The sequence below is a fragment of the Cyrtonyx montezumae genome, unplaced genomic scaffold (assembly GCF_038088225.1).
Source record: "Cyrtonyx montezumae isolate F1298 unplaced genomic scaffold, pur_monq_1.0 scaffold_8, whole genome shotgun sequence".
In the NCBI taxonomy this organism is placed as follows: Eukaryota; Metazoa; Chordata; class Aves; order Galliformes; family Odontophoridae; genus Cyrtonyx; species Cyrtonyx montezumae.
This window is the reverse complement of record NW_027072089.1, coordinates 4,371,403-4,393,664: the sequence shown is the minus strand read 5'-3', so window position 1 is coordinate 4,393,664 and position 22,262 is coordinate 4,371,403. Positions and strand designations below refer to the sequence as shown.

At 40.5% G+C, this 22,262-nt stretch overlaps 1 protein-coding gene across 1 annotated transcript in view; it reads right to left on the bottom strand.

Moving 5' to 3' along the window:
* COL22A1 (collagen type XXII alpha 1 chain) overlaps positions 1–22,262 on the bottom strand; it is a 198,059-nt gene that overhangs the window by 147,171 nt on the left and 28,626 nt on the right. The window contains exon 4 of the mRNA XM_065752765.1: positions 8,053–8,127. Coding sequence (XP_065608837.1) covers positions 8,053–8,127 — 75 coding nt within the window. The remainder of the gene's footprint in view (positions 1–8,052; positions 8,128–22,262) is intronic.

The window sequence follows — 22,262 nt, the reverse complement described above, 5'->3', positions numbered from 1 at the left end:
TTGTGGTACTATACACCACAGAGAATGTCAGAGTTCTGAAGTTCAGATACTGTTATGACTTTCCTCATTATAAATGATTGTGAAAAGGGGGTGGAGAGCAAGTATTTACTGGACATCCTTTCTGGCTTTCAAAAAAAAATTATTTCCAAAGATTTTCAATGGTTAAGAATTCTTTCCACACTGTTTTATTACCACATAGTTTGCTTCTCCAGCAAAGATAGAGAAAGCAGCACCTTACAATCTGCATAGATATTTCATCCCACATCCAGCACTCCCAGCTCAACAGTTTAATTCAGCATCAACATACAGCAGACATTTTCTAACTTATTCCCAAAACATCAAGGTCTGCACCCTTAGGAGGAACAAACCAAAGAGATTTACTTGCTTTCCACAAGGCCTACATCAAGTACTGTGGTGAGCAAATGGGTTGCACAAGTCATTAAAAATTAATTTACTATATATTACTTGCAGATTGTAAGGGAATTTTGGAACTATAACATTCTCCAAAGCCTATTAAAGGACCTCAGGAGTGTTTTAAAGTTCTTGCTATTAACTATTTTTTCTTTGTTTCCACAGATGTTGCAGTTGAGATTTAAGCAGCACTTCATGATCGCCTGAATCTCCTCCCACAAGATTCTTTGGACTTGCTCTATGGTTTAACTGAGGAACGCAGCTAAGAGTGTAAGCTAACAAGTTTCTCTTGAAGAACAAGGAACAGCTTGTACAGAAAATATCATCCAGCAAGGTATGTATCTTCTATGTGATTGCTCCATAAGGTGGCCAAGAGGACGTTCTAGATGGTCTAAATTTTATAACTATAACAAAACATGATACATGTTGCCACCATTCAGGCTGTCAGTGCAGCGATCCTGATTCGTTTTCTTGGTCCCATCAAAGCATCAAGAAGCCACAACAGTCTCATGCAGGTGCCAAAATGAAGTTGACCTCAGTTTGAGCACCAGTCTATGTTTGGATTATCAGAAGCAGGATTATTGAATGAAGTATCACATAGTTATACTTCAAAAAGTACCAAGCCTGAGGAGACAGGCAGGTGAGCTGGAGGTCACCAGGTTGACCTACAGAGCTACTCTGTACTGCAAGCATCAACCTAAAGCTTCAGCCAAAAACAAGGAGGGATAAAAATAATCACTTCATACCCTTACCCAGGAAAAGAAAGATAACAACTCAGGAAAGATAAGAGGAATGAAAAATGAATAAGAAAATGAGACCAAAGCAAACACAAGAGAGAGAGAAGAGAGAAAGAGGTAAAGTCAATAAGCAATATGCGAATAAACAATCAGACACACACACCTAGGGGAAAGGGCTAATCTGCTGCCTGCTGTAAAAATAGGAAATAAATACATGTCTACAGCAGCAGCCTCTAGAACAGCACATTTCAACACCAGATCTCATGTTAATACTGTGCCACTTGATGCACTGCTCTGTTTATTGACATCAGTTCATTCTTTCTAATCAGTTTGCCTCTCAGTTTTCAGACAGTTGCAAGTGGCATACTGAACGACACTGTAAGCTGGTTTTGACACTGAACCTTTTGACTCTTTCCTGCGGGCTTTTCTGTGCTGAAGTCATTCTCCATTTTCTCATTGATGGACATCTGGCTTACTGCCACAGGGCCTCTTTGAGCTCCTTCCCTGCTCCAGTGATTTACAAGATTAAACGGATTCATTACTCCTTTGATGTCCTTGTATGCCAAATAGGTTCACACCAGCTGAACTTAACGGGGCTATTTGTATTAGGTTCTGATTTTAGTCAGTTCCTCTATTTTGAAGCCCTCCTTTGAGTTCCTTGGGAGCTAAGGAGCTCTGTTTTCCTCTGGAAAGCCATAAAATGGACTAACCACTGTCATCCTTTGAGGAGTGGTGGGTTCCACACTTCCTTGAATAAACGTTTTGCTGACAGCATAGTGGTCTCAAGAGGATTCTACAACTCTACAACTCTGTGTTTTCAGGATGAGAAAAGGCACAAAGCAAAAACCACTTTACTAGAGTATAACTTGCTAAATACTCCTTGCAGTTGGACTATCTTTTCCTTGCAAAGAAAAGCTCCATTTCTCTTCCCCATCTCTCATACAAGCCACAATTACAATCCAGTTTCACATTTGGTTGCATCACTGTGGATTTAGAGGAGCACTGCTGGTGTCTACACGAACAGCCAGCTTCAAGTTTGCAGCCTTTGCTGAATACTGTCTGTACAACTACGGTCTGAAGTCAGTGATCCAGTGCAGAGCTCTGCAGCCATTCATGGATTCACCATTTGCACCTCAGGGGGATTCCCAAGGAGACTATGAGATGGACAATGCAGAGTGCCAAATGTCAATTTGTGTGCTAAATGCCCATTGTCACAACAAAAACACTTGCGTCCCCTGAGGGACATCAGTTAATCTGCTCCTTCTGTATATTCAACTGCCTGGACACTCTGCTTTCCTCCTGCTACCATGTGTGTTTAGTGGACAAACATAAATAGTCCCATGAATATTATAATTAGCTGATGACTCACTGGCATCTGTGGAATGCAAACCCTGTCTGGCAAACCACAGGATACTGGAGACACGCTGGCAGTTAAACAAAGCTATTGTAGTCTATAATTGCAAGCTACTAGTTTTACAACCAGCCTCTCCATAGTAAAATGCCCAAATGTCCTTTATAGAGCTATATCAAAACACAAGAGATTGTAACGCTGGCATTTTGCTTGTTTGTGCACAGTGGTTTCAGAGATGGAGACGAGAGGCTGCTGAGGTCAATGTGTGGTACAACCCATAATGCAATTTCTGCTGGTGCCTTTGTGACACAGGTGCTAAGAGTCAGGGCTTTGATGTTTCCTCCTTGGCCCATTAACACCATCCAATGTGGCTTGTATGTGATGCATAACGTCATGTAGTGACTGGAAGCATCTCTCCCCAGGGTTAATTTTTCTCAGCGTTTTATGTGAATTATTGCAAGTCATTCTTTACTCCTGTGGCAGATTCACTCTGAAAACTGCAGTCAGTATCTGCTGAGGAGTGCTGTCTTGCCTGGTGGAAAACATTGAAGAGCAGATCTCAGCTCATTTGTAATTATAGAGATCATCTAGATTTCTTAACCAAAACCCTACATTCTGCAGGTATAAAATAATTCAAATAGTTCAAACTTGAAGTTTAAAAACCCCATGAAGTATAATTCATTTGCAATAGCTTGATATTTCATTTGTTGTTTCAACACAATATAATTGTTCATAAAAATACACAAGGGATATATCTTCAGGTTGCAAAACAATATCATTGTGTTTTCCTGCCTGGTCATGATTAATAGTAGGCTATGATCCCTCATTAAAAGCTGATGGAAACAAAACAACTATCTAGCAATATAAGAGGGATTAAGTATTACAACTGCAGTTCTATTTTACATATTTCAGGACAGATGAGTTAAACTTTCTTTTGTTTACATTTCCCTTCTTGATTAAAAAAAAAACAAAAACAACAGTGCACCATACCCACCAGAATGCTGTAAGAACTTCATGCAAAGTATCGTTAAACATTGCTTTAAAATATCAGCATTTCTGGAAGAGAAGCAGTGTTTATCCTGGTATCCTAACCAGATTTGTTTTCACTTTCAAAATGCCCAGTCTTATTTCTAATGCATGCATCCTCATTTATATTCATAATTTACATCTTGTGAACTGTTCAGCAGATGTTGCTTCACTTTACTGCCAAAATCTGCATCAGTAGTAAAGCTGCCTCTACCTCATGCAATCCTATTTCATTGTGTCAGTTCTCAACGTATGCTATAGCTGTGACTTTTCATTTAAATGCTGTGATAGCAGAGGGTCACAGAGTATAGCCCTCTGCCATGAGAAGTAGCCCTGTTCATTGCTCTTTATTTGTCTCCTTTTCTACTACTTTGCTGCTTGTTCCAGGCCTTCATATCTCTGACAGTTTTAAACCTTCCTCTAATGTCTTACCTGAACGTATTTCTTAAATTGCTGATATCCGTTTTTTAATGATACTCTTTGTCCCTTAGCTTGAGTGATTCCCCTAATCTTCTTCCAGCTACTCCCCTGATCTATTTGTGGAAAGCAATCATATCTTCCACCTGCACACAGTAAGAGTAACCAAACCCAGTTTTGTAATCTCCTATTGAAAATAGTCTGTCTGGCTCCGAAACACAGTATTAGCTTCTCAAGACCAAATCCACATTTCCTGAGCAAAGGAAATGTGATCACACTTTTCTAGATAAGCTGCAGCCAAAGCCCTGTCCTTTCGCATAAATTCCTCCCTATCTCTAAAGGACCTATTCTACCTTATCCTGCTTTACCTTATCCAGTAATGGCCTTTACCTTTTTCTCCAGCTGTATAACACTGTGGCTTACAAGAGTGTACAAACTAAGATACCACCATTTTTGAGAGAATAGATTTATAGCACAAATTCCCGTTCCTGATCCTTAATTCCCCTAACAGGTACTTTCAACAAATAAGTCTCAAATCAAATGGAAAAATTCCCAAGCTTTTGAGGTAAATCAGTTCTTCCCAGAACTTCTATCTCTCTGTACTCAGCCCTGGTGAGGCCATGTTTTGAGAACTGTCTTCAGTTTAGGACCCCTCGCTACAAGTATGACATTGAATCTATGGAGTGTACTCGGAAAAGGTCAGCATAGCCGTGAAGAGTCTGGAGCACAAGTTGTTCAAGGAGCAGCTGAGGGAACTAGGATTGTTCAGTCCGGAGAAGAGGAGGCTCAAGGGAGACCTTACTGCTCTCTACAACTACCTAAAAGGAGGTTGTGGCAAGCTGGGGTTGGCCACTTCTCCCAGGAAACTAGTGGTAGGATGAGAAGTAATGGCCTCAAGTTGTCCCAGAGGAAGTTCAGATATTAGGAAAAATTTATTCTCAGAAACTGCAGTGATGGATTGAAACAGACTGCCCAGGGTGGTGGTGGAGTCACCATCCCTGGAGGTGCTCAAGAAAATGTAGATGTGGCACTGAGGGACATGGTTTGTGGGTATGATGGGGATGGGCTGATGGTTGAATGAGATTATATTAGTGGTCTTTCTCAAACTTAATGATTCTTTGATTCTATCCCTGTGTACTAATTTATATTGTGGATATTCACAGAGAAAATTAAACCTCTGGCTTTTTATTCCCTTTCCTAGAAACTCCATCACTATCTCCCTGCTAGCCTGCTTCTGACTCACTTCACAATGTTTATTTATCTCTACCATTTTTAATTTTAGCAATGATTTTCAATACAGTATAAATTGATAAATGCTTGCTGGAGTCCAGATAGATTAAATCAACTTAGTTCTGTTTATCTACAGAAAAAATCATCTGTCTTTTGAATAGAACATATCAACTCTTCCAGCTCATAGAATGCTTTTAAATGCAATTAGTTTTCCATTGAAAATGGATCTCTCTAGCTGTACCCCTACAGTCACCCTCAGCATCAAAAAAATCTCATGCATCTTCCATCTTGCTCGGTCACAAATATGACTGCTTTCATCTCACAAAGTTTGTCCTTTCATACCCCTTGTTATGATGGAGCCTTTATTCTCACTTTTGCTACGCTGGAGCAACTCAATTCACATTCATCTAACTGCAGACACACACCAGGCTGTTGGTCGTGCTGTAACCTGTGTGTAGGTATGGTATACAAGAAAGGGCTAGCATTAGTGGTGTTGAGTATGAAATAATTGTGACACGAGCTGCTGTGCTGCATCCAATAAAAAGACAAGAAAAAAAAACAAACACAGAAAGTCTTTTCTTCCTCTTCCTCTTCTCCCTGTCAGAGGAAGGTAAAAGGTGCTTGTTGCAAGAAGTCCTCCAACAGTTTTTTCCTGCCCAATGAATGAGATTTACTGCAACATCCATCCTATTGGGCTCCACTTTGTGTCAACTTAGAAGCAAGCTTGTGCAGCATGCAGCTGGGAAGTGCCATGCCAGGATCCTGTTGGGCAAGACTCAATTTTGGCTATCGTCAGGCTTCCAAGTGGAGTGCAAGACAGAGATATTAACTACAGAGCTTCGAATATATGAGAATGGGTTAACATGGGAACTGCCTTCCCCTCTGTGCTGTCACAGTGAATCCATAAGAAATCCACACAACTCTCACAGTGCTCTCACAAAATGCTCTCACAGGTGTGGGGCTGCTCCCCAAAACTGCAGTGCAGCATAGAAAAGCCCTTCAGCAACAACTAGCAGCACAAGACATTCTTTTGGAGAAGTATATACTGCACCCTAAGCCAATGGAATTTTTCCAATTAACTTTAGTTTAGAGAACACAATGATATTCTGTTGGAATTGGACCCAAGGGCCTACAGTCTTCGAGAATTGCTACACTGAATGTAAGGAATACGTAAACAGTGAGAAAGCATTTTGGTCCCATGCTGATCCATCTCCAGCAGCACAATGATCCTAAGCAGACTCAGAATTTCAGTTCAGAACTGTCCAGACAAAAGGCAAACATTTCCTGGGCATAAGGAACAAGAACAAATAGAAATCACTGTTGTGACTCCATGTAAGAGCAACAGGAGCTTTCTATAAAAGTTCTGGTCTGATGGAGAGTGGACAGAGCTGTTTTCAGTCAAATATTATAATAAACTTGTTAATAAGCCATCTAATTTTATGATGAGCCTTTGTGCTGAAAAGACATCTTTAAAGTTAAAATACTGAACATGGACTTGCAGGCTAGGAGGGAAACTACAGAAGAGCATTAATATTTACGTATGTAGTTGTACATGCATATATGTATATACTGTAGTCAAAATTTATCAGATATGAAGCATAATGCTTGTTCTTTATATTTCTCAATGGAAGATACAGTTTTGAAAAGAAATACAAGGATTGACTGTATTGATTAGCACATGAATTAAAATTCTACTCTGATAAGCACAGAGTAGACATAGACAACCATTTGCAATACCAGCTTGCTGGAAATCATCATATAGAAGATGATTGTGTGAGCAGGATACACTCCAGTCCTCCCACTCATTTTGAGCAGCAACTTCCATGATAAACAGGCACAGTCAGAATCAGTAGGGCTAATTGTGGAATAGCTCTACTGTTTGCACGGCCAAGTGACTGGACGACAATCAGAACAGGTTGATACAAGACCTAGAGGTGGACAGCAGTTGAGATTGGGTCTTCAGGGCCTACGGGTTTAGATGTAACAACCAGAAAAAGTGCTACCACTTAGCATTATCACAGACACCAGTGAAGCCAGTCTGCAGCCAAAATATGCTGCCTACACACAGTAGAGTGGAATAGATATTTTGTGCAGGTGGTGCAAATCCCCACAATGAAAAAAGCTTAAAGTGTAGCAGAGCTATCAGACCTTTACCATTTCTATTCATAAGCAAGTTGAAGAAGAGCCTCCTGCTTCTCACTGTGATTTTTGGGTCAGGCAGAGATATTCAAAGCACATCTCTGATGGAAAGATTTTCTCTGCCAACAGTTCAAACTGTCTTTTGGGGTTAGAAATTTAGGCACAGCCTTAGCGTATATCTGACGTGTTAATTCCTTTAGATGCCTGGAAGAACGTATCAGAACTCACAGGAAAGCAGAGATCCCAACAAATCTGCTTTCCTTTTGTTTTTTCACCAGTATTCCAGATGAACTTGTTCTTTTGGGGAACTTTTTTTCTCTCTTTCTTTGTGTTTTCTTATACACACACATATATATATCTATACACTGTACTTCAATAACTATTGCCATTGGACTTTGACATCCCACAACAATCAAAGATCAAATAAATGGACATTAAATCTCACAAAAACTTGAGTGGTCAAAAAAGCACCCAAACAAAAAGAGACATTTCAAAGGGTTATTGCTTTCCTCTATCCTCTACTCTAAGCTCCACTAATTTGCTGTCATATTAAAAAAAATGCTCATTTTTTTCTGTTCATGGTCAACAGATAATTCTTTTCCAGCCCTGTAATCATACTTCTCCATCACTGAAAATGTGCTGGATAAAGAAAATGCCAGCTAAAAAGATGTATCACATCTGAAACATATGATTACACTATTTCAGCTCTCAACTGTACAGTAGAAAAGTGTGTCTCTTTACCTGGAATCTCATCTGTCTCCCCATTGGTGTGCTTGAATCGGTCTCCTTCCACACGGACATATGGACACAAAACATCTGAAAAACAAGAGAACCAGTACAAAATTATCACAGGTTTATGCATTATTTTATAAGTTGTGAAGCTAACAAAATCTGATTTACTGAGTTTTATCCAACTATTCCACATGGTCCCACTGCAATAATTCTGCTTCCTGTCTCTACATGCCCTAAATTCCTTTCCCTTATCCTGTCCCTTAACCACAGGCTGAGGAAAAAACCCAACACACCATGTCTGGTTTTAAGCCACTTTTTTCTTGACTGGACAGACAAGAAGCCAAACATAACAAATGACCAGAGTCTTCCTCTAAGCTAGGACGTTACACTGGGTTTCTCCCTTTCAGTGCTCCATAAATCTTCATGGAAGCCACTGAGAATGTTTAAAATACAGTTCCATTGTCAGATTTGGTGAAAGTGAATCTCTCAATGCCCAGCTGTCACTGCAGTGCTGCTTAAACTTATCAGATAGGACATCTCCTACTCAAAAAAATCCCAGCCATAACTAGACAAAACAGAAACAAGATGGGAAATGGAATCAAGAGCACAGGTTCTGTGACTTCAGTCACACAATGGTCCCATAGCTAACTAGAATCAGAGGCAAAGTGAAGACCATTCTCTTACATCTTACAGAATTGTGCTTGCTTCCTCTGTCCTCTTCTAGGGCCATGACTATTTATGCGTCTGTGTTCCTTGAGTTTGCTCAAGCAGGAAGAATCATTAAGTATGAGCAAAACTAGAAAATATTCAGCCCAGCAAAAGGATTTCAAAGACTTTGAAAATAAGCAGTCATTTCTCGTACTTCCAATCAGTGTCAACACAATACTCTTTTGTGAATAGACCTGTCTACCTATTCACTTCTTTCCTGTCATACCACTGAAGTAACGTTTATTTATGCATTGTTTTACCAGATCAATAGATAATAGCACACTTGTAGTCAGTGAGGCCAGATAGATTAAGGAATTGGTTTAATGAGACAATGGAAATGAATCCCTAATTTTTCAGCACATGCAGAGAACTAAGTATTTATAGAATATACAAATATATGTGAGAAAAAAAAAGACCCATTCCTTCATTTGCCCAATTGTACATATCATAATACATCTATCTTCTGCAGTCACAATATTTATCTTTCTGCATACGGCGTTTGGTATCATTTCCATATAATGTTTAGTACCTTATTCCTTCAATATCTGTTACCTGTTATGCTTGTCAAGGACCATCAAGAGCCAGCTGCTTCCAAAGGAAAATGGAGCCAGGACAGGAGCCAAGAGTGAACCCAGCCCAGGCAGTACTCTCACCAATGGGACACAGATCCTTAGGACTCTCTGAAGACTTTCTACATCAGGTCTACTTTGATCTGTGTGTGAAGCTACATCTGAAATTGTGCTAGATGAATTACTTTTCTGAGGATCTGCCAGCAGGCTGTATTTATCCTCCCAGTTCATGACTTTCAATAAAAAAAAAAAAAAGATATTCCACATTTGTTTATGCCTAGCAATGAAATCAGATATTTTTCCTGTTTCATTGTGCAGATGAATTTACAGACAGATTATCAGCTGCAGCTGAGGTACTCAGCTCAGAGGAAAGGGGACTGTAAAAGCCATTGCCAAAAGCCCCAAAAGCCAATACAGAAATCAGAAACAGTTGAATTCACCCATACTGTCCAGGACTCCTGAAAGATATACGAAGAAGAATAAAAGAAGCTCAAGCACATCAGGGTACCTCTTCATGCAATCAAGAGCTAATGTTGATCAACTGTAGACATATAAATGATCACTCCAATCTTTAACAACATCAACAGGTCCATAGCTTTCTATCAGGGAAATAGTTTGGACTAGCAAAATCTTCCTGCCTTTAGCTGATAGGTTTGAAGCAGGACTATACAGCAAACCCATATGCTTGGCCTTGGTTCAGAACTGCCTTGCCAAAAAATAAAAGGAAATGCCCATGTCAGTAAAATAATCTCATCTTGCAACTTTGTCCTTTATATCTCTTACTACCTCTTGAAGAACTGAGGCCTCACTTTGGCCTTCACTTACAAATGTCTTGTGCTACTTTCCTATCTGCTCCTAATATACAAGAAGAAACAGCACACAAGGGAAAGAAAATGATTGTAATGTTTGCTTTCCAGCTACAGAATAATTTACACAAGCATATAAAAGGTTAGTTCTTTACTATCTAACTAACAGCTCAATGCATCCCAAAAATAAGTTGCCAGACTGAAAGTACATCTATTGGTCACAGCTGGCACCATGTGCCAGTGCTATATCCAAGGATGCACTGAGAGGAAAGGGAAGACAAAAGCCATTCCTCTCCCCTGCAGTCTTTTAACAAGATCTCTGACAAAGGTGGACATTTTAATACCTATTCTTTCTGCTATTGCCACGCCAAACTTTGAGCTAACCCTTGTGGTGCTTGGAGAATTCTTCAGAAGGTTTGGAACAATGAGATCCAGCACAAATGGCAGAAATAGTAACGACAACAACGTTGTCACTTACATATTTTGTTTAAAATTACTTTCTTGCTCTCCATCTTATGCAGTATTCCACCAATCCAGGAATTCTATCCACAGTTAGAATGTAAATGTAGAATGTATTTTACATTTATGTCCATGCAGCTTGTGGAAATTTGGGAGAACATCAAGTTACCAGTATTTTCCCTTCACAGTTAGTCTAGAAACATTGACTTTCCACTGATACCTGCTACATGAGATCAGTCAGCTCTTTATCCACTGTTAGTTTTTAAAGCAAATATCATTCAGTAGGCTGTAACAGTACCTATATATCCATATATATACCTATATATGCATATACATATGCATAACTTACCATTTCCATTTCAAAGGCCTATAGTTAGTGTTACACTTGGCAACTAAATGTTTTCCCAGGTATCTTTCTTCTCTCATAATACTGTTATGCTCTAGTAGTCACTCTTGCTAGTGAGAACTCTGTATTGCTGGGATTACTGTAGATCATTTCCTTCCACTACAGATAGATTCCTCAACAGCTAACTTGCTGAATGTAGGATAAACATTTGATTTTCTCTAGCTTCCTTTTTCACTTTTTTTTTTTTCCAAAACTCCGTGGATCTCTCATCACTCAGAAAAGAGAAAATCTGAATCAATCTAACACAAGACTTCACACTGACTCAAGGATGATGCTGTCATACCTTCTGTGTTCCAGGCATGCTGGTGGTCTTTACAGAAATCCACAAGCATACTGAATTGACAGGAGATGAGCATCCCACATCCAGGGATGGTCTTTCCACTCTCATCCCTGTCCCCTCTTACTCCATTATTCAGTGTTCTCTGGAATGTATTAGATTAGTAGGTTCCTGCTGTAGGTGGCTTAAATACATAACAGTAACAGAAGATACTAAGAAAAAATGTTATTCTTGTAGTGACAATTGAATCTCTAAGGTAAATGGATATTGTATATCGTTCAAAAAAAGTGTTCAGTCATTTCCAAGCTTTTTTATGGAAAGCATATAATGAATCTTTTCAAAAGGTGCTCACACATCTTACAGTAACAGTGCACCTGATAGAGTACTTTTTGTTTTTCATGAAATAAGAGAGTTGGGACAGATATTCACAAAGATTAGTTTTAGGGTAGAAAGACTACTCTCCCTTTATTTCCTCTGCACTAAAAAAGAGAGAGAACTTTGGAGTCATGTGCTTGAGCTGGAACCTAATGAGAACATTAAAATTACCCCTAGAAGCTTTGCTCCTCTAGAAAGAATACACTCCCAGGAGATGTCCTAGTCCCAGACTGATTTTGGTCTTTACAGTGCACCATTTCAAAGGTAAAGCACCAAGAAATGATGCTATACATCAGTCACTGAAAATTTTTTACCAAATCTGAACTATCTTATCACCCTCTACAGTGGTTTTGAAAATCAGATTAAGATGAGATACACCACTCTTTGGAGATGCCATTCTCAGCTTACACATCTCTTTTGCACTAGATGCTTTATTTTAAGTCATTTAAATTTAGGTGAAGCATCCTCATCATAAAAATCCTTAAGAATCATAAGGAAATGAGGCTGCCTGTCCCACTTCTTGTGATGGTGATGTCTTCCTCTGAATCCTGCTCATCACTGGACATGTTGACTTGGAATGCCTGAGCTTCTTAGTTTAAGGGAGCACAGGGTAGTCTTCTGTAAGTGAAGCTAACATTTTTTTTTTTAAGCAATTCATACTGAGATTTTTTTATGATAATTAGTGATTTTAGTCTCAGTTTTACATATCATCTTTCAGCGTACTCACTGTGAAAAAATCCCAGAGCTGTCAAATATTTTAAAATTAAAAGAGGCAGTATATCTTACAGAATATACTCATTGTAAGACACATGTCAGCAGAGCATGTCAAATCAGGAACTTTCACTAGCACTAAATTAGCATTAATAACATATTGATGTAATAATAGGGCTAAAATTTTAGAAAAGAATAATGTGAATGATCTATGATTCAACTCTCTTTGCCTCCAAGCACTTTTAAAGGAAAGTGAAGGAAAGGGGACAGGAGAAAAGCAAAAGAGAACAAGAACAGAGCAAGGAGAGTAAAAGTGATGAGGGGGACTGATGAGAGAAAGCTGATGAGAAGAAGGAAGGAAGCAAGGAAGAGGAAGAGAAGGTAAGAAGGGAAAGGGAAAGGGAAAGGGAAAGGGAAAGGGAAAGGGAAAGGGAAAGGGAAAAAAAGGAAAAGGAAGAGAATTTGTTCTACAAAAAGACTGATTTAGAGTCTATAAACATAGAAATGGAGAAATTATTTTGCCTTGTATCAGGTTGTTACATCTACAAAAGTCTCCCTTTAAAGCTGAATCAAGACAGATCTAAACCAGAAGGCAATTTTTCCTTTCTGAAATTACCTTTTTCTACCACTAGACTAGGACATGAGGTTTTCTTCTCCCCCTGCTAGTATATCTAACATTCTTATAAAGGCAACTCCATCCCCTGGAAAGTTTGTTTAAAGCCATGTCATCGCATCTGTTAACAGTGATCTCCAGCTAAGAGTGGTGTGGTCCTACTGCTCCTCAGGGTTCCCTGTAGAGAAGCCTTCAATATAAAGTACTAAACACAATCTTTAGTTGCCAGTGCTTTATTCCTTTATCCTTAGGCCTCTTTTTAAACAGTTTCTTCAATTTCAGTTTTATTGTATTATTCTTTCAAGAATAAGTCCTCAGCTGACAAGGGCTTCTCCAGAGACTTGTGTATAGTGAATGCTGAACACATGTAGCTGTGAAGTTACACAAGAATACAGCAGAGGTGAGAAGAGAAACACAAGGTTAAAGCAAGCATTATTTATTATCACGTTTTGGTTTTTTTCCAAACCAAGAATTTTGGGATTCCAGAATTTCAGCAGAATCCAGTGCACTACCAGACTTTCAGCTATTCTTTACATCTCTACTATCAGTTTTTCCTTTTCTGCAGCAGAAAGTTCCCATTTTCTCTTAAAAAAGCATATTCCTGACCCAAACATTTGAGTTGTCTTCACTTCTGACACAGATCTTTCCCCATCACAAATTGTACCTATGGCTAAGGAAACAGTCTGGCAAACCAGGCCTCGTTAAAAGCTGTCTCCCAAAAATTTGACCAGAATTCAAAATAGTTGTGAATAACTGTTCTTTGGCCAGTGTCCAAAGATGAATTCTGGATCTGATGTACTTTTCAGAGCTACACAATAAATAACCCTGCGAGCAAGGGAGATTTTAAGGATTTAGTGGGGAAGAGGTTGGGTGTATCGAACAAGCTTCAATTTTATTTATTTTTTGTAGTTTATATTATTCTTTTTTTTTTTCCATAGCAAAATAATTTTTTCCCATCAAAGATTAAGAAGGAAAAGGGCCTGGTGAGAAAATTCTTCTTAAAGTTAAGAAGGTTTTGTGAAACCAGTTTCTCAGTGGAGTTTTCCCAGACCCCATTAGCTCTGCTCTTCAGCTACTCAGATGGTTTTGCTTTGCAGCAGTTCCTCTGGAACACTTAACTCCCTGCAGTCACTTGATAATGAAAATGGCTCCTATATATAGCATTCCTTTTATTTGTTCTTCTTTTTCTACTATAAAACATTCTTCATGGACTATTATGAAGCCTCAAAATTCAGGTTTTCTCTTTTTTTGTACTCTTTTAAAAATACACTTTCTTTTAAAAGTATACCTCCACATTCTGCCCATATGCATTAAATACTTTTTTGAAAATATTCACTGTCAGATGTTCTTTCTCAGCAAATGAAGTGATCCTTAAAGTGCCACCCACCCTTGAAAAAAAATGCATCAGGAAAAAACCTGGCACATCTTTCAACTACTGTGGCTGCACTGACAGTGTAATGATACTGCAATTGCTTCTATACTAACATTATAATTTGTAGCAATGTGTAGGTAAAACAGAGCATCACAGCAATTATATGACTACACCTTGCAGTTAAATTCCTAATGTAATTCTCACTTCTTTCCTGAAATCATGCTTTGTTTAGTACATCATGAGGTCTGAAATCCATCAATGCCAGGAAAATCAACCCCACACCAAGGTGAATTTTATGTATTTCCCTTTGAATTGTGCCTACATTGATTTAGACTGAGGTTTCCATATTTGCACACAAAAGGTCCACAGTGATAGGTGCCATAAGGAAATGAAAAGAGAACAATAGCTCATTGACTGTGCAACCAGCCCACCCTCCTCGGTTTTTGGACATTCTCTCTCTCATTTTATTTGATTTATTAGCTTCAATTCCAATTATACTGTATTGTATTGTGTTATTTTGCATTCCGATATCTTATTTAGTAAATTAGCTTTCCTCCTCAGATCATTGCCACTGTTTTGTTTATAGGCCCATCTCCTTTTTCCTTTCCCCTTCCCCTTTCCCAGGTCATGGGTCTGTAGGTTCCCCCCGCCGCAGTCATCACGGAACCAGGCCAAACCAGCCCATAAACAGTTGACGCTAAGGACATGCGGTTTCCAAGCTAGATACCTATCAAAGACACCATAGTTACATTCATCCAATGCTTGCATGGTTGGGTACATTCCCTGGATCTGACACAGGTTCAGGTTTAAATCTATGCTAACAAAAGGTCTTTGCTTCCAAACTCAGGCTTCTGCTGACAATGAACAGTCCTTGGCTTGCTAAGAACACCCATCTGGGCCCTACAAATGTCCAGACAGAGCATTAATCAGCCTGGGCCAAAATGAGCCAGACCCATTCCTAAAGTTTACCAGCACAGATGAGTGCATAACATTGCCCAGGAATCCTTCCAGCCACATTTACAGTTTCTAGTTCAGATTCATCCTGTACATACAATACTTTGCTAAGAGCTCTGTAATAAAGATCAAAAGGTGATGCTTGGGCAAAGAAAAAAAAATTGCTGAATTCATTTTATGGTCACAGGTCACCAATTTTACATACATTCACTTCACAGAAGAAAGTAGGAAGGGGCTGACTGCAGAGCTAAGAAATACTGTACAAAGGAAAGAAATTGAATTATGCTGTCACCATTTACCTTCTGTCTTGTATCACATACACCTGCATCATGCCTATAAATATGAAAAATACTGATTTTCCAACAGTGTGGCAGGCCATGCTATGCACTTATGTCCCTAACAGCTTGCATATAAGAGTCTCACATTTCTCCTTTTGACACAGTCCACTACTTTTCTATTTCTAATTTTTATTTTTCCCATGTTCTAGATCTTGACTCAAAAAGGGATCGTGCTGCTACTGGTATTCATACCTAAACAAACACGGATTGACAACTGCACAATCCCAACAATTGAACAGCCTTATACTCCTTATAATCCAACAACTGAACAGCCTTATATACTTAGTTTCCTTTCCAAGGGATATCCACATGCAAGATTCTCTAATAGCCTTTCCCTCTCTAAGGTGCCCTCACAAATGCAAGAAACTTGTTGGATGGCTGACAGCAGACATATATTGTCAAGAGGACTGATGTAATTAGTACCATTTAAGTGAGCAGCCTCCAGAATTAATTTGCACATGCTCCCACAGGAATAAGTGGCGCTATGGGAGCTATGAATATAGCATTAAGCCTCAGCACTTTCAGGCTCATTTGCTTGTGTCTGCCCCTAAACAAACAAACAGACTATGTGCCAAACAGCAAACAGCACAAGGTTTTGAGGAAAACAATTAGCAGCAGCAGCACTTTCCACCCAGACTGTGAACTGATTGCTGCTCCGGGGCACGAGTCCACCCCTTTCTCTCTGGCTCCCCCATATGGGGCAAGAGGCAAAATATCACCCTGCAAAATCCCTGGGGCTGTTCAAATTTAGGTTGGATTTGGCCCTAGGCAAGATGATCTAACATCTGATTTAGTGACCTCGTTTGTTGTAAGGAAGTTTGGAAATAGATGATCTCTGAGGTTCCCTTCCAATCCAAGCCATTCTATGATTCTGTGAAAATGTGCTCGAACCCAAAGAAATGCAGGGTTTCCCATGAGTGATTGATCATTGCCTTAGCAGATGACCTATAAAGCATACAATGGAAAGACAGAAGATTATTGAGTTGGAGTCTGTTCCCATGGCTACTCTAGGTTCAAAGACGGATCATGTAGGATTTTCTGACCCCTACAATTCTGTGTTATCACTCCTGATGCACCATGGGTGTTCTACAAGCAACTAGTAGATGTTGCACGATGGCCAGCACTCGTTCTCATGGGGGACTTCAACTTCTCTAACATATGCTGGAAATATAATACTGCATAGAGGAAGCAGTCCATGAGATTTCTAAAGTGTGTGGAAGATTGCTTCCTGACACAGCTGGTGCAAGAGCCTACCAGGGGAGATGCCTTGCTAGACCTACTCTTCACTAACAGGGAAGGACTAGTAGGGGATGTGAAGGTTGGGGATTGTCTTGGCCAGAGTGACCATGAAATGGTGGAGTTTGCTATTCTGAGTGATGTCAAGAGGGTGACTAGCTACCTTGGACTTCCGGAGGGCAGACATAGACCTGTTCAGGACACTTGTTGCAATGGTCCCTTGGGACTTGCTCCTGAGGAGTAAAGGGGTCCAGGAAGCCTGGATGCTCCTCAAGATGGAAATCTTAAAGGCACAGGAGCAGGCAGTCCCGGAGTCCCGTAAGTTGAGCCGAAGGGGAAAAAGACCAGTGTGGATGAACCGGGAACTTTTGTTGAGACTCCAAGAGAAAAAGAGAGTCTATGTCCTCTGGAAGATGGGACAGGCTACTTGGGGAGACTACAGAGAACTTGCCAAGATTTGCAGGCAGAAAGTTAGAAATGCAAAAGCCCAGCTCGAACTTAGACTGGCTACTGCTGTAAAGGAGAACAGGAAACCCTTTTACAAATATATTAACAGCAAGAGAAGAACTAAGGAGAATTTCTTTCCTTCACTTGATGAGGCAGGGAATGTAACCACAGAGGATAAGGAAAAGGCTGAGGTTCTCAATGCCTTCTTCACATCTGTCTTTAATAGACAGAGCAGTTGTCCACAGGGTACTTACCCTGACCTGGAAGTCCGGGACGGAGCACATAATGCACCCACTGTGATCCAAGCAGAGAAGGTCAGAGACTTGCTCCTCCAACAGAACTGCCACAAGTCCATGGGACCAGATGGGATCCACCCAAGGGTGCTGAGGGAGCTGGCAGAGGTGATTGCCGAGCCACTTTCTGCCATCTATCAGCATTCCTGGTTATCTGGAGAGGTCCCACAAGATTGGAGGCTTGCCGATGTGACTCCCATCTACAAGAAAGGCTGTAAGGAAGACCCAGGGAACTACAGGCCTGTCAGCCTTACCTCAGTATCAGGGAAAGTTATGGAGCAGATGATCTTGAGGGAGATCACGGCACGTCCATGGCAACCAGGGGATCAGACCCAGCCAGCACAGGCTCACAAAGGGCAAGTCGTGCTTGTCCAACCTCATCTCCTTCTATGACTGGGTGACCAGACAGGTAGATGAGAGAAAGGCTGTTGATGTAGTCTACCTGGACTTCAGCAAGGCCTTTGACACAGTTTCCCACAGTATTCTCCTTGGGGAAACTGGCAGCCCGTGGTGTGGACAGGTTCACTCTTCTCTGGGTGGAGAACTGGCTGGAGGGCCGTGCCCAGAGGGTAGTGGTTAATGGAGTTAAGTCCAGCTGGCGTCCTGTTACGAGTGGTGTCCCCCAAGGGTCAGTATTGGGGCCCATCTTGTTTAATATCTTTACTGATGACCTAGACGAGGGGATTGAGTGTACCCTCAGTAAGTTTGCAGATGACACAAAGTTGGGAGGATGTGTCAAACTGCCTGAGGGTAGGGAGGCCCTACAGAGGGATTTGGATAGGCTGAACAGCTGGGCTGAGCTCAATGGGATGAGGTTCAGTAAGACCAAGTGCCGGGTCCTGCACTTTGGCCACAATAACCCCATGCAGTGCTATAAGCTTGGGGCAGAATGGCTTGAAGAATGTAGAGAGGAAAAGGACCTGGGGGTGTTGGCTGATGCTCAATATGAGCTGGCAGTGTGCCAAGGCGGCCAAGAAGACCAACAGCATCCTGGCCTGTATTAGAAATAGTGTAGCCAGCAGGAGCAGGGAGGTGATCATCCCCCTGTACTCAGCTCTGGTACGGCCGCATCTCAAGTACTGTGTTCAGTTTCGGGCTCCTCACTACAAGAAGGACATTGAGGCCTTGGAGCGTGTTCAGAAAAGGGCAACAAAACTGGTGAGGGGTCTGGAGCACAAGTCTTATGAGGAGCGGCTGAGGGAGCTGGGATTGTTTAGTCTGGAGGAGGCTCAGAGGAGACCTTATTGCACTCTACCACTTCCTGAAGGGGGGTTGTGGTGAGGAGGGGGTGGGCCTCTTCTCCCTGATAAGTAATGACAGGATGAGAGGGAATGGCCACAAGTTGCGCCGGGAAAGATTTAGATTAGATTTGAGGAAACATTCTTTTTCTGAAAGAGTGGTCAGGCACTGGAATGGCCTGCCTAGGGAGGTGGTTGAGGCACCATCCCTAGCGCTGTTCAAGAAGCGTTTAGATGAGGTGCTAAGGGATTTGATTTAGTAGTTCAGTGGGTAGGGATGGTGATAGGAGGATGGTTGGACTAGATGATCTTGTAGGTCCTTTCCAACCTAATGTACCTATGAACCTATGAACCTATGAACCTATGGGTCTCTTCAGGACAATTTTAGGTGTGGTTCCTCCTTGCATATTGGTGACAGTAGGATTCTACAAGTCTGGGAAAGTTTCCTGCCTGCCAATGTGTCCCAGATAAACAAGGATTTAAAGGCACTTGGCTATGGGCAAAGCTATCATCTACGGAAGTGAGGATCACTAAAGTAAAGCATGAAGAGATCAGGATATAGCTCCTCTCTCAGGATGAGGATGAGTAGTTTAAGGATAGCAGTAGAAAATGCCATAGGGATGCTATCTAAACTGCTGACTCTCTCACAGTGACAGCATAAAGTTGAGTCTTATCTTTGCCTAGTGATCTTGTCCTGCTTTATTCAAGATCCCAGCCTTGGCTCTGCCTGGCTCATGGGATGGTGGAGACAAACAGATCTTTCTCCTGCTGGGATCCTCTGTGCATCAGAATTTCACTAGGAGAGATATTCTCAGCACTAACACTGCACACCATGACTAGAAGTTTACACTGGAGCAAGCAAATCACACCCTAATAGCTCCAAAAGCTGAGTCGAATATATATACACAATATGTGTATCTATTTTTGATACCTTGTCTCTAGAGGTTTCAAAGCCACATTGGATGGAGCCCTGAGCAGCCTTATCTAGTGCCTGACTTAGTTGTAAGCAATCCTACCTACAAGCAAGGGGTTAAAACTAGATGATATTTGAGGTTCCTTCCAGCCCAAGCCATTTTCTCATTTAGCATCTCAAAAACTCAGATTAAGATAAGATACATATTAAAATACAGGTTAATTATTAAATTATGAGTAATAGGCATGGATAATAAGCATTACGTATTCATAATAGAATATTATTTGGCTCCAAGGTGACCTGGTAGTGGCCTTTCAGTATCTGAAGGAGAGTTACAGGAAAGGAGGAAACAGACTTTTTAGCAGAGTCTAGTTACAGAGCAAGGAGAAATGGTTTCAAGCATAAAGAGGATAGATTTAGGTTGGATATAAAGAAAAAGACTTCTACAGTGAGGGTGGAGAGGGATTGGAACAGGTTGCCTGGAAATGTGGTGGATGCCCCATCCCTGGTGAGGTTCAAGGTGAGATTAGATCAGGCCATGCTTCCTGATGTATCTGTAGGTGTCCATGATCTCTGCAGGTGAGTTGGACTAGATGACCTTTAAAGGTGCCTTCCAACTCTAAGGATTCTATGATTCTAGGATTCTATTATAATCTATATATTACATATATTTTATTAAATTACAGAATAAAATAACATGCAGAATAAAATGCAGATTAATTTATGCTGGTTTTCACCATGAAATCTATTACCATTATGATTTGCTTGTAATGCAAGCACAATAAAGAAAACTACAAAGGAGTCTGTGGACTATGCCTATGGAGTCTGCGAATGGCAGTGAGAGGAGGCTTAAATATATTCTACCACACACTATAGCTCTGCTACAACAATGTTTTGGGATCCACATAGCAGAACTTGATCACTATTAGAGCATCCTCATCTTTTTCTTAAACTCCTTGAACCTTAATGCAGGTTAATTATAGTATCAAGCTAATGAACAATTATGACTTACGTGGTCTTTCAGAAGAACTGAGCTGAAACATCTGCACTTTATATTTTTTAAACTTATGAGAATCAATACCACATATAGAAGTATTGACTGTAGAAACAGAAGAATCTCCGCTAACAGGAATGGATCTCTCTTACCTTTTTTCCTGCACTATTAAACAAGTAATAGGAAAACATAAGCGGATCTCACGATAGGGAGATGGCAGCAAAAGTAGAGGGAAATAAAAAGCTAAATCTCCTATTGCCACGGCTGAATTTAGGATGGGCTCAAATGCTGCAAAAAACTTTTGTCAGGACAGAGAAAATGTTTTCATTTCATTTGGTTTTCAAAGCACACAGCAATTCTGTTCATCCTGTAATTGAAACAACTGAGATTAAAAATAAACTCAGTGCAAAACTTGGATACGCTAGCTCTCCCAGAACAGGAACATTACAATATTTCTGCTATAAAATCTTATCAATCTCACTTACACTCAGCACTCATGAAAGGCACATTCCCTAAATGAGCCCAATGGAGCGGTACATCTATAGATCTGCAGAAGCCGTCAGCTCCTGCGGCCGGCTGAGATACAAACCCATCCATCCATTATCCTCGTGTGTACTATTACAGGGAGACAGGAGTACAGAGTTTCCTAATGCAAGCTCTGGCAAAACAGTGAGTCCACATGACAGGCTTTATTTAAGAAAACAAATCCCAAGAAGCGCAAAAACTTTGTTTGTTAAACTTCTATGAAAACTTCTCCAGAATAACAACAAGAAATTCAAGTGTGACATTCTGTTACCTCGGAGTATCTCCAAGACTGAGTTAATTAGAAGCAACTTGGCTCAAAGCTGGTGCCTTCGCAGCTGATCAATAAATGTACACCAGTTTGTATTCAAATATCTTTCAAGAGAGAGACATAGCTCAAGGACATGTTTAAAAGAGACTCTGACTAGGGTTACTTTTCTGGTGTAATTATACAACTGCAGATTGAACAGTATCATCTTCCGTGTGGGTAGTTTTTGGTATACTGTAACAGAGGCTTCAGGATTCAAATCTTCAGCAGTATAATTATATCACAGCAGCAAAGCCAGGAAATTTCCATAAAAAAAATCAAGGCTTGACTCTGGTTAAGAGTTTCTGTTTTGTAAGGAATTGTAACACCACCTTTGTGAAATAGAGAGTATTTGAAGACAAGTAAATGACTTTAGTTCCCTCTTAGAAGAAGAAAGGATACATTAGCATCCTCACTTGACGGTTAAGTGCACCTAGTGGATGCCATAGCATAAACGAAAGAAAACATAGGATCCTTCCATCCACCCCAGCAATATATGTGATATCCATGGCTCCAGCATGCTGCTCACACTCAATTTCAGCCCCAACTATAGTCTTCAGGCCCCATTATGCCATTTCTCTAGGACTCTACTGCAGCCCAGCTTTTATCTTTCTTTAGAAGAAGGAAAAATGGCTACATGGACCACAGATGGACTCACCTGAGTGTTTTCCAGTACACCAT